Below are 13,073 nucleotides of genomic sequence, written 5' to 3' on the forward strand. Positions count from 1 at the left end.
GTGGTGCGCGTGTAGTCGCCAGCTCCTCGTGACCATGGGTGACTGTCACATCTCGGTCCACTGATAGAGGCTTGCTCACCTTGTTGGCTTGCCACGCATAAATCCATCCACCCATTTGTACATCAAACATTTAGTGAAACCCTTGCCGGCCAGGTATGTGATGTAATGAGTTAGTCTTTGTTTCTGCCTTTGTAGGATCCACAGACAGGAGGAAATTTACCCCCCACACACACACGTGTGCGCACACACACACACACACACACGCGTGCAGAGCCCAGTAGAACTCCGGTACTATGGGGTTTGTCTAAGAGGCATATAAAAGAAGCGTGGAGGCAGCACAAGGAAGAAGCAGCCCATGGTGCCTGGTCGGACAGGGAAGGTTCCTGGGGCCAGGTCACACCGTCTGCGTTTTCCCCCTAGTATGACCAGTGCGACCAGAAAATGGAGAGTTTCTGTTGAACGGTTTCAGTTATACAAGATGATTGTGTTTCAGAGATCTGTGGTACAACTTCGTGCCTGCAGTCAACGATGCTGTGTTGTAGGCTTAGACATTTGTTGAGGAAGCAGATCTCACGTTAGGCATTCTTACTGTCACGGAGGAAAAATAAGTACTTAAATGTGGCAAATCCGTGACGTTGCCAGACACTCTTAACCCCTCCTAGTGTTTAAACACTTAGATGGTGGTGTGACTCTGGTACCAGTAAAATTATAATCGCTCGCTACTTGTTCAAGAATGATCCATTTTCTTCTTAATTTAGTTTGTATGTCTGCTACTTCTTTCCATGAAAGGAGAAGATGCAGCTACTAATGGAATAGTTTAAAAAAAAAATACATGGGAAATTAAATTGTTGAGACTACCCTAAGTTAATAGACTCCTGTGACAGTCAACCCCATGGGTGGTCTCTGTAAAAAAAACCTAAAAAGAAAAAAAAAGGCTATTACATCGTAATTATTTTTGAATGAAGATTAATTGCTATCAAAAGAAGAAGCAATCATAATAGAACCTTCTGTATCCCATCCTTGCAAAATAATTTCATTGACAGAAAGATCTAGGACAGTTTTGCACATGGCTGATGAAACATCTGTGTTGCCACGGATTCCCTTCCTGACTTATTAACGCCCTAATCTAATGAGGAGATTTCAGCCAGGGCTGCAAAATTACTTCTCATTGATTCGGCTGATTAAATATTAGGCCGTACGCAATCCAGTTTTCACGAGGAAGATCCAGCTATTTCATTAAATCGCCATTCTGTGGAGCACCGTAATTATTTTAGGAAATTACGCTCTGGATCACTAACGTTTGCAGTTCAAACATCTGCATATTTGGGGTTTTGTTAGAAATCAGTGAGATACGAACACGTAGAGATCCCCAATGATCCCACAGAAAAAGTTCCAGTTACTTCATCATTAGGTTCAGGCCGGGGAACTCATCACTGAATTTTTATGCTAGTTTAACAATGTCTATACATTTATTTATGTTTCAAGAGATAACTAGCTCTCATGAATCGTCATCTTAGATGTATCCCGTAGGACTTCGGACCTTCAGCTCTGATCTTTTGAGATCTGATCCACCCAGTGTTTTTCTAATATCTGTAAAATGGACGTAATATTTATTATTTTTAGAAGGCTTAAATATCTTGATGAATACCCATTTTGTTAAAATGTGCCTTGAAATTTGAGATCTCGTGGGCTCTCTGTTTGATAAATCTCACAGGTAGGATACCCTAACCTGGGGCAGACCGGAACCTTGCACAGTAACTTTAGTGATTTCATGCGACTTTCAACGTGAGTTGGGCTTGACACATTTAAGATCTTGGGATCTGCCTGCCCGTTTTTGTGAAAGGTGCCTGAACCCGGTCCTGGGAGCCCAGAATAGTTAGTGACATATTTTTTCTATCTTTTGCTGAGTCCCAGAAGGAATTGTAGAGACGAGAACTTGAACCGGGGAAGTAAGCAGCCTTCCCTCGTCTCAGCGAAAGGGGAGCCGTCCTCACTGATTCCTCCCGCTCCCTTTCAAAAGCGGAAAAGCCCTGACAGCTTAAGGGCCTCAAGGACTATAAAGAGTCTCCACGTTCAGTCGAAGGAAGTTTCCAGAACATCGGGTCCGTTCCACATGGTCTGTTGTACTGAAAAAAAAAAAAAAAAACGAAGAGGAAGAAGAAAGGAAGACACAAAGCTATGAAGGCAAAGACAGCGAGAATTAGAAGCTGGGAAAGACAATGTGATGGCCAAGCTCATGTGGAGTAAATTAAGGATTTTTCACCGTTCGTGTGTGTGGGGGGAGTGTGTGTGTGTGTGTGAGAATTCTGGATATTCATTACTGGTTAGCCATCTTGAAGATGTGGAACTGTTTCAGGTGACTTTGAAGACTGGCTCTGTCGAGGTGCCTGTTAAGTTTTAGTTATTCCTGGGTCTCGGTAGCAGAGTGGGCTCACAGAAGTTGGGACAGCTCCGTTCTAATAATGACAGTGACGATGGAAAATTGCGCAAATCCTTTGAGAAAGATTATCCGTTGTCATCAACAGAAAAGGTTCGCATTAAATATGATGCCAAGACGTCTGCAAAAGAAACGTCAAAATACTTTATTTTTAAAATAGCTGTTTATTTGCCTATCTTCTATCACCTTGGTAGACATCTGTCCATTCTCATCCTGTCTTGTTAAATAGCATTTTAATTTTGAAATGTCAGGTTGAATAATTTCCTTCTTAATGAGAACTGTTTTTGAAATGGCTAGCAAATCCGATTTTATACGTTACGAAAATTACTAACTGTCTGTATTCTCTGCTGGAGCACAGGACCTGCAAGGGAAGAGATTCTGTGTATGTCATTTACTATGGAACCGAAGCCCCTAGACCAAGTCTTGGCACCTGACACGCTCTAGATATGTTTTGTTGGCTTAATTCATTTACCATCATCCTTACACTTATTTGAATATTTTTAATTTATTAAAATTATTCAATAAAAGTGAAAGCGAAATAAATATGAAGGTATAAAATGTAAATCAATGACAAGGCACACAAGCAGGATGATAGCACAGAAATAGAATGACAGCAATGAGAGAGAGGCTTGCTTGTCTTTGGACCTCTAGTTCCCAAACGGTGCCCGGCACACAGTCGGTCCCCATAAATATTTGGTCCTGACTGACTCAAAAATTTGGGTCACACAGTAGGTATGAAATGATCGCATATTAAGAAAATTGTAGAAATAAGAACCTAATTGAATAAAAAATGGCATGCAAAAGCAATGTGAATAAATTTGATGATTTTTTAGGATGTGTTTGATATGAAGTATGGGGGAAAGTTCTAACTCAGATTATGGTCTAGACCAGCGGTCCCCAACTTTTGTGGCACCAGAAACCAGGGCTCCTATGAGCGTCTAATGCCTGAGGATCCGAGGTGGAGCTGAGGCGGTGATGCTGGTGCTGGGGAGCAGCTGTGAATATAGGTGAAGCGTCACTGGTTCACCTGCTGCTCACCTCCTGCTGTGTGACCCGTTCCTGACAGGCCACGGACTGGTGGACCCAGGGGTTGGGGACCCCTGGTCTAGACTCTAATATTCTAAGTTAAAAAAGCTATTTTAGGTAGGACATCTCTTGATTGAATTATAAATTACTGTGATTTTTATTTAAAGCAATCTTCATTTGAATCTATTAATGGCCTGAAGATTTAAATTTGAATTTTACATATAGAGTAATTTAAAATACCTATTATACGCTGTGTTACGACTGTGCATTTAATACATTTACCTTTTTAAGCATACTGAATTACTTATATTGTCGCTTCCGTTCTAATGGACTGCATGCATATATATTTTTTCATTTAGTGCCCCAATGCCATATGTGATTGGAATCCACTCCAGCCTGACAGAGGTGAGTCTCTCAGATGTGACGTAGTGATAAACTGATTCAGGAAAGTAACAGTTTAAACAGTTGTACTTTGAAAGAATATCAATTGACTAGTAGAAAGCAGTGACCGGTTTCATGTTAGAGTGTACGCACATAAAGATTTTCAGAAAGGTAATGTTGAAATAATTTTATTTTAATTCATATATTAAATGACGATCTTCAAAGACAAGAAACCCATGAAAATAGGTTACATTTGGTAAAAGTCATATGACAAGTTTTAAAGACTGAAAACTTTAGTCCTTGATAAATCCCTTTCTTTATGGTACTTGGGATCTTTTATATCTATTTCTTTTTCAGACTTGTATTTTGAAAGTCAGAATTTTTGTAATCATGAGTCATAAAGGGAAATGTTTTTATTTTACAAACTTCGTTTTGATCCATTTATCGGTGTGCTTTTTCAAAATGGGTTTTAAGACACTGATCGTGAACATTTGAATTAGAATATGGCTTGAAACATTTAACATTTTTTTCAGCCTTATTGGAGCTTTAGAGTGTAGTGATCATTCTGGACTGTCGTCACCTCATTTCAAAATGAATTTTGTTCCTGGAGTCATCACTAAAGTAAAAAACCTTGAACTTTAAACACCTTGAACTTGAAATCAGTGCCATTTTCAGAGAGGACTTCTTAGAAGGTCAGCATGTAATAAAATAAACAAAAACTTGAACAAAGCTAAAGACGTGGGTTTGTCGCCTGCCATCATTATGCTGGCTGATTTCAGTTTTAGTCAAACGGATTTCTTTTTTTTTGCTGGTTGTGCATTTTGGATTCTCACCCACTTTGTAACGAGCAGCCGAAATGAGTTAGAGTTGGTTTTCACATTAGTTGCTGTCACTGCGTACGCCATCAGTCCTCACTGTGTTGATCAAGGGACATCCTGGTTGAGGATTTTGAAACTGAGGGTCAATTATGGAGAGTGTCCTGGTTTGTGGACCCTACATGTGCTCAGGTTTGGGTTGTTCTTTTTACCTTTTTGCAAAATGCCAGGGCAATGTTTTTATTTGTTTAACCTTTAATAAAGAATACATTTTAATGAGTTTCTTTAGGAGGTTGAATTTGTTCTTAGTGTTGAAGTCTGGGTTGGATGACATTATGACTCTTATATTTTGTTATGTTTTCAAAAATATGTTCTTACATGCCTAGATACTCACAGTGAAAGGACAAATTGTATAAAACATGAATGAATAGGTATTTAATTTGTTATTAGATTGTGGAATAGGAAACTGGCATTTATTCATCAGCAGTTGGACTTTCTGCAAAATCTAAGCATGGCACCACGCTTGGTTGGTATGGTTTCAGATTGATTTTGATATTAGCGCACGTGTCCTTCCTTATTTAATGTATCTAATATCTAATAGAATTTGTAAATTTTACGATATACTTATTACTGCTGATGAAAAATATTTAAAGTTGTCGATTGTACCTGTTGTTATATTGTCTATATCAACTCTTGAAACAAATGATTTGACTTTCTCAAAATATTCTAGGGAGGGGTATATGTTTTAAATGTGCAATTACATCGATCACGTTATTTCTTGGACACCTATAGAAGAAATGAGTGCTTTGTTTAAGGAGCGCGTTTAAGAATTATTTCCCCCTTAAAGTACTATGGTGGGGAAACAATCCGTTCTAAGCTTAAATTGGCTCCATTCCTTCAAGGAAGTGTGTACAGCGCGGTTAGTTTGGCTGGAATCTCTCTGTACCTTACAGACTCTGGAATTGTCCAACAGTCGTAAGTCAGCTTGAGTTTTCTAGTGAAGGAGAAAGTATACTAGAAACTTCTTTAACCTGGATGGATACCATTTTGTAACTTACTCCTTAATCTATTACCAGATGCTACACCTCCTGCAGTTCCATCCCTATTATATCATTATTAGGTGGATTTTTTTTTCACTAAAATCTTGATCTTTATGCTTTTTTAAAATATGAATGTTATTATAATTAAAATATAGATATATCCATTTACATATTTTAGATGTGAGAACAAACTGAGTAATTTTTTGTATTTTGTGTGACTCCAGGTACAACTAATTTTTTTTTTTTTTTTTAGGAAGAGTCAAAATATTCTTTTATTCTCTTGGCAAAGAGAGTTTCAACACATTTTATCAGTTCGCGAAGACTCCTAGATGCAATTATTCAAAGACATGAAATTAACGTTCTTTTAAATCTTGCTTTTAATTATTTGTATGTGACCATGAGTAAAAGATGGCTAGAAATCTCTTTTTTAAATGTAAATTTGCTTCTATATAAAGGAGAAATACATTTTGTTCCTCCTGGACACTAGACTTTTGGGACGAACTCAAAGCTAAGGCCATTACTTGATTGGGGATGAAGTAGTGGAAGCTAGAAGTGTGAGGGTCCTAGTTATTGTTTTAATAGACAAAGGATCCTAAATAAAATATCGACCCAATTTCATCAGATCACGTGATGGCTGCCACTGTGTCATTTCCTTGCATCCACGTGCATGAAGCGCGTTCGCAGTCACACTGCACGGAAGGGTCCTCACGCAGAGCGTGTGAGGAAGGCTCGCCACCTCTGGCACCTTCCTGTTGGACTTAGTAAGACTTCCAGTCTTCGGACTAATATTACGTTCTTAGTTTTGAAGAAAAAGTAAATTATCTTTTCACATTTTCTTACTATTTCTTCATCTAAACAAGTTTATGAACTTTATGATAAATGGGGGTGGGGTGAGGGGAGAGAAAGACAGAGAGACAGAGAGACAGAGAGACAGAGAGACGGGGGGGGAGGGAGGTACCATTTTATGTGCCATATGACTTTCTACTTCTATTTAAAAAAAAAAAAATAGCTAAAGCCTGGTTTGGAGGGAAAATACAGGTAAAATATAGGTAAAGCCAAATTAAAAAAAAGATTTAAATTATATGGTATTTTTTTCTCCTTTAAAAAATATAAAATTATTCTAATTTTAGGGAGGTCTCAGTATATTGATTTATTGAAATGAATACATTGTCCATTCTTGAGTGGCCCCTTGAACAAAATTTAATATTTAGCTGCATCACACCTTTTAAAACTAAGAGCAACACTGAAAAAAGTAAATATCTCCTATTAACACTGATTTTCTTTGTCAGAGTTTATTGTTAGTGTCACCGCAAAATATTCTGGGGTCACAATAGCCATTATTCTAGGCGATTGAGATGAATTCATGTCATCCCTTAAAAAATACATCAGGTTTCTGGATTAACTTTACAGTCGGTTTCTGTTAAAAGGACAACTTAGAATAGAAAATGGAAATCAAAATTATGACACAGTTTTTGCACACAAATGAGATTAGTATAAATATATTTTTGCTTATAAAATAGATTATTTTTGTAGTTATGCTGTAATTTGTAGAAAATCACATATGTATACACATGGAAAGACAAGGAAATCAGTTAATTTATAAATTTTTTTGCAATAGTGTCACTATTATAAGTGATTCTCTGTTAATTTCCTAGAAATGGCCATGTTCTGAGTCTCCCTTTCGAATTATAATGTCTTTTACAGGGACATTCTGTTAGAATCGTGTGTCCCCCTGAGAATCCATTCTACAAAGATGTTATGGCTTTCTTAACACATACGAATCCCCTACTAAAAACCACCAGTTCCCTAGCAAATTTCTATCTGAGATGCAGAGATTTGAAATTCTAAATGAATCAGAGAAATTTTAGTCTTGACCAAGTGAGAACGAAAAATTGGTTTGGCCAATTTAAAATTTAGGGGACTTAAATAATAATTCTCAGAAATGGTTGTTTTTCTAGAATGTCGCTTTTAAAAATACTTCTGAAATTTAATTGACCTATAACTAGTTGACCTATAAATTATGGAATTCTGAGTTGATGGATATATTTCATTAATGAATGTCTTATTTGCATTAAGGAACACTATTTGCTATTATTTAGATAAGAGTAATAACATATGATTTAAGTATAAATATTATTTAGATAGGAAAAGTAAACAATAAATATTTCCTTTCTTTAAAGATGAAATATTTGATGAAATTCTACCTCCCTATCATTCGTCCGTGTAGTGAGATAATTTGACTAAGCTGTCAAGTGAGACAAAGGGGTCAGATAGTTATTCTGATAGGCTATTCGACATGATTTTTACATTGAAATTCATGTGATAAATATTACCTGCAATACACTTCATATTGCTGCCCTCGCTGTCATTTTTCAACTTTCAGTCCTCATCATAAACTTACACGAAATCGAGATGGAAATATAGAGAAAATATTGATTAGCTAAAAACTCCAGTCAGTTGGCCTTGCAACATGATGTGTGCCAAGCGCCTGTGTCATAGGATTGAAATTCGACCAATAGATAAAATGTAATGGATGTAAGTGTCTCAGTTGAGTGTAGCTGTGCCTATTGTGTAAATCTGTGTCGTGATACCTCTTTGATAGTTAAAGCATATTCAGTCTCTCCAAACGAAATCAATACGTCCAGATGAATGGACACACATTCTGTTGTCAGCATTTTTACCCAATCCTTTTGAACGGTTTGTATACAAACTATTTTTCTCATAAGGCAAAGTTGTTTATATTCTTTCATAATGTGGGATTAGATTTTAGAAGGAAAATATACTAATCCGTTTATTCATAATTGTGTTTCTTAAACAGAGAGTGAAAAATAAATCCTTGGAGGATGTGGTTATGTTAAATGTTGACACAAACGCTTTAGAATCACCATTTAATGACTTGAACAACCTGCCGAGTGACGTGGTAAGTCGGAAGGACGTTTTGTAGCAAACGTGTGTGTGTGTGTGTGTGTGTGCGTGTGTGTGTGTGTGTGTGTGTGTGTTTTCTCCTGGATCCTTGAATTGCAAGAGCTATTTTCCCCCACTTTTTAAAACTCTGAAATAAAGGGGTCGAGTGTGCACATGGGGAGTGGGAGGAATCGACAGAGATCCGCGTTGAATATTTTTGCCTTTTGGCAGTCAGGACGTTGAATGGGACACCGTCCTCCTTACAGTAAAAGCGGGATCGTAATTTAAAAGCTCGGTGCATTCATTAGGCAGAGGTTCCTTAAACGCGCGTCTCTTCATCTCATCTTAATCATTATATTACAAAGTAGGCATTTCTGTCTGCCTAGTGGCATGTCTTGCAAAAGAATGAGAGTTTTTGAAGGAAGGAGAAGAAGGGGGCCAATTATCGGCTCTGCTTCCCTGCCACCTGCCAGCGCGATTCCTTTTAATTAATGATCTGATGGCACTGGTCAATATAATAAGAAATGCTTGTACAGTTGGGGTCAGAAAATTCTGGCTTTGATCTCCCTCAACTTTCTGAAACATTTATTTGTTTTCTCTAAATTATTTCAGTTTTATTTTTAATCTTTTCTATCCTGCTGAGGGCCGCAAGAATGAAAACCTACACGGTTTGTCATTTGCTTTGGCAGAGCAAAGACTGCTTACTTAGAATTCTATTTGTAAATTAAACTGCAAACCCAGTTTGTCATAAAAGACATCTGATCCTTTTGAAATGACGAAAACTGTCTTTTGTCTGTAAAGGCTGATAAATTAAGTGCCAGCTCGCTCCCGGTCTTTGATCTCGCAGAGGGTTTGTGTGTGTGTGTGCATGTGTGTGTCTGCAGCTTGTAATAGGGTATATTCTGTATTTCATTTTAAATAGTCTCCAAAAGTGTATTTTTTGGCCTTCGTATTCCTTAGAACAGGGCACAAATGCAGACCAGTATTGTTTCTGTATGTATTTCAATGGCTGTTTAAAAATATCTTTATAACATAGTCCTAAGCTGAAATAACTTTCCTTTAAAAAAATCTTTTTCTCGAGGATATTCACATTGGAGAATAAAAAAAATCAACTTCAGAATATATTTTTCTGTAATCTTGCAAGTACCTTGAAATCATTATTAGTGAGTTTGAAAAATTGAATTGAAAAATCTCAAACTCAAAAAATACAGTAATACTAACTTTGATTGTTTTATGGCTAGTAATAGGAAAAATATGATTTTAAAGTCAAACTCAGGTTATTTATGCCTATAAATAACCTATCATACTTGCTGACCTTGAAGCAAATTATATTGAACTACTTTATCTTACTATAGTAAAATGAATGTATGAACAAATCCAAGACCAGGCAAGTGAAGAATTATATTATCTTTTTAGCTCATTATAACTAGATTGCCTCATTATAAAAATTTTGCAGAAGCTGCTAGAAATGATTAGAGTTATTCATTTAGAAATCCATCAAAGTATCCTTCATTGAATAGAGAGAGAATTATGAAAATAAAGTTCCAACTTTCAAGAGTGTTTTCCTTATGTGCATGTATTTCCTACTGTAATGCCCTAAGGAGAAAAGATTGTTTATTTTAAAAAAGAAGAAGAAAGAGGAAGAAAAAAGAGAAAGAAATCAGCTTTGCTGTGTGTCATATTAGAATTTTTGTAGTCAGCTTCAACGATAGCTCATTCTTTCTTTGAGAAAATCTTTAATGGCAATTGTTTCGTTAGACGTTTCTTTTTTAATTAAAAAGTACTACTTCCCTGGTAGAATTAGTTTGATATTAACACATTTGTTTAAACAGATGAAGAAGTTAAACACAATTCACAAAATGTAAAAGCCTAACTATCTAAAATGACAGGAGGGACTACCTTATAAGCCACAAATAATTAGAAACGACTGAAATACGAAAAGATGCTCATGAAATGAGACACCGGTATAGATATAATGACATGTGTGCCTGAAATGGAGGGCCACAGACTTACGGACAGATTTGAAGAAGAATAAAATTGAAAGCTCTGAGGGGGACTGTTTACCAAGAATGGGATGCTTTACGTTAGAGCCATATTCTTAAAAATACTTTAGGTGATTGTTAAACCATCTCTAACAAATTTAGTCCTATCATCGGTTTTCCGAAAGCTACCTCTTAGAATCCTGTAAGAAACAGGATAAAGTATCGAGACGTACTGTCTATAATTACCAATGTTTTCAGTGAGGCGCGTTAAAAACGCAAATGATCTTACCGAATTTTTTTTTTGTGGTTTGAATGAATGAAATACACTTGAAACCGGAAAAAATATCGCTATCGCTATTGTTCGATTATTTAATAAATTAACTGATATTTAAGCGAGGGCCTTTTAAAAGCACGCCGAGGCACTCAGATTATCCTGACAGGCTCTAGATGACTCTTGCTGCATCGGCTTGACCAGTGGACTTGGCTGTTCAAAGGTCAGCGGTCACAGTTGTCCTGCATTACTAGCCTTTTTTTTCCTGCGGACCCTCTGCTGTGTTGCATGCTGTAATCTTCTTAATGGCTTCATTCCAATATTCACACATAATATTTTAGATTTATTGACTGTTAGGAATAGTCCCATGCCAGCAGCAGTTCGGCTACTCCTAAAGTCTTTAAAATTGGAAAAATAAATCAGGGCAAAGCTCTCAGGAATCCTTTGTTTTCTTTAAGGGCGGGGAAAAAAACTCTCTTCCTGTCCCCTGACAAGAACACTTGTTTTTCGATTTCATCATTTCACTATAGATTTGGATCATTAAAAGAAAAAAAAGCACAGATTTTATTGGGAGTGATTTTAACGGTATCGATTATTACGTGGAATAACTTTGAAAAGCAGTAGATTCATTAAAATATACTCTCGTAGTTTTTTTCTAAGAACACGTTGTGATTTTATTTTTTATTGGCCATGCCAAATATAGATACCTTCGAATATATGTGGTTTGAAGTCTTTTGAAATTAAAAAAAGGTACATTTTAGGGCAATGCAATAATATCAATTGAAGTTAGTGTTATTGTGGTATGTTTTTAAGTGCGAGGAAAAAAAAAGAAACGGTTTGATTAAATATAGCATTTGACATCTCAAAGAAGTTCATTTTAATTTAAGGAAAAAAAAATGCACTGAGACTCCCCATTCCAAATATATATAGATTTAGTTTCAATTACATACTAATTTAAAACGTTGTATTTCTAAGCTACTACTGCTCATGTTAATTTTTATCATCATTAACAGTTTTTAAAGTGATTTTGACAATTGCTACTCTTTCAAAAATAAATAGGGCAACCCACTTGTTGGAAAATTAAGCTAATTAGAATTATAATGAGATTAAGAAAACCTGTCTTCATGTGAACATTAAGTTAAAACAATGGCAAACTAACTCTTACACACGAAAGCAGGTTTGAATTGGCATCTGCAAAAGTTACATGCATTAGAAGATTCAGGAACGTGAATTCTGACCTATGTTGCTTAAATAATTTTAACTTACTAGGTTATAAAAAGTAATATACTCTTAGTCAGACTAATGCACTCATCCTTCTTTTACATGAGGTGATGAAGGCACAGAAAATAGACTGCTAATAGCGTTTCTAGAGCTTTAATTTTTATAGGTTTTGATCCTCAGACTTTCGCCCCAAACGCTACAACACGGTCCCTCTCACATAAATGTGATATCCAGTGTAATGATAACTCTTTTAAGATTTCATATAGGAGCTCACTCTCCATTCTAATCTTGTTAAAGAAATATGACCTCTTTGATTTAAATTAGAGTTTTCTGAACTGTTTTAAACACTCGTTTTCATCTTGTAGATAATAATACTGGAAAATGCTTTTCTATTTTCTATTATGAGGGTGTGTAGAAAATATAGAACGTTTACGAGCTATTGTATAATTCACTCTAAACCAGGTTATGTTATGTATGGGATAGGTACTTTTGGTATCAGGCATATGTAATTACTAAAACGTTGACGAGACCTTATTTTAAAATGGAGTCATTTAAAATATCATGCATCTTGTGAGGTTTTCAATCTATTCCATGAAGGAATAGATTGTTTTTATTGTGATATGGAAAGGAAAGGCATAAATTGCTCTGAATTACCAAAAATCGTTAAAAGCCTAATGAAGGAGAGGGGGGGAGAAAACCCCCAAAACTCTAACTTTAAATAAAATTTTATACAGTTGCATTCAAGTGAGTTAATTTGGGAATAAATTTGGAGAAGAACTGGCTTTTTCAGATAATTTTTTAAATTAGTTTAAAAAAATTAAGTATGTAAACAAATTTAACTCCCGACTATGCAGATAGTCAATAGATAGATTTAATTCATTGGGTATTTAATCTAACATGAAGGTTTAATATGTTAAATCATCATAATGCATGTTATAAAGGGGGGAAAAAAAGGCCCCAGAGACTATTATATTAGTTCCAGGCTTGCCACAGCTC

At 36.0% G+C, this 13,073-nt stretch overlaps 1 protein-coding gene across 4 annotated transcripts in view; it reads left to right on the forward strand.

Annotated features, from left to right (window-relative positions):
* DENND1B (DENN domain containing 1B) overlaps window positions 1-13,073 on the forward strand; it is a 155,720-nt gene that overhangs the window by 89,817 nt on the left and 52,830 nt on the right. For all 4 annotated transcript variants that reach the window (XM_015587508.2, XM_015587511.2, XM_015587512.2 and 1 more), the window contains 2 exons: window positions 3,823-3,868; window positions 8,518-8,619. In XM_015587508.2, coding sequence (XP_015442994.1) covers window positions 3,823-3,868; window positions 8,518-8,619 — 148 coding nt within the window. The remainder of the gene's footprint in view (window positions 1-3,822; window positions 3,869-8,517; window positions 8,620-13,073) is intronic.

Source organism: Pteropus alecto, unplaced genomic scaffold (genome assembly GCF_000325575.1).
Source record: "Pteropus alecto unplaced genomic scaffold, ASM32557v1 scaffold90, whole genome shotgun sequence".
Lineage (NCBI taxonomy): Eukaryota > Metazoa > Chordata > Mammalia > Chiroptera > Pteropodidae > Pteropus > Pteropus alecto.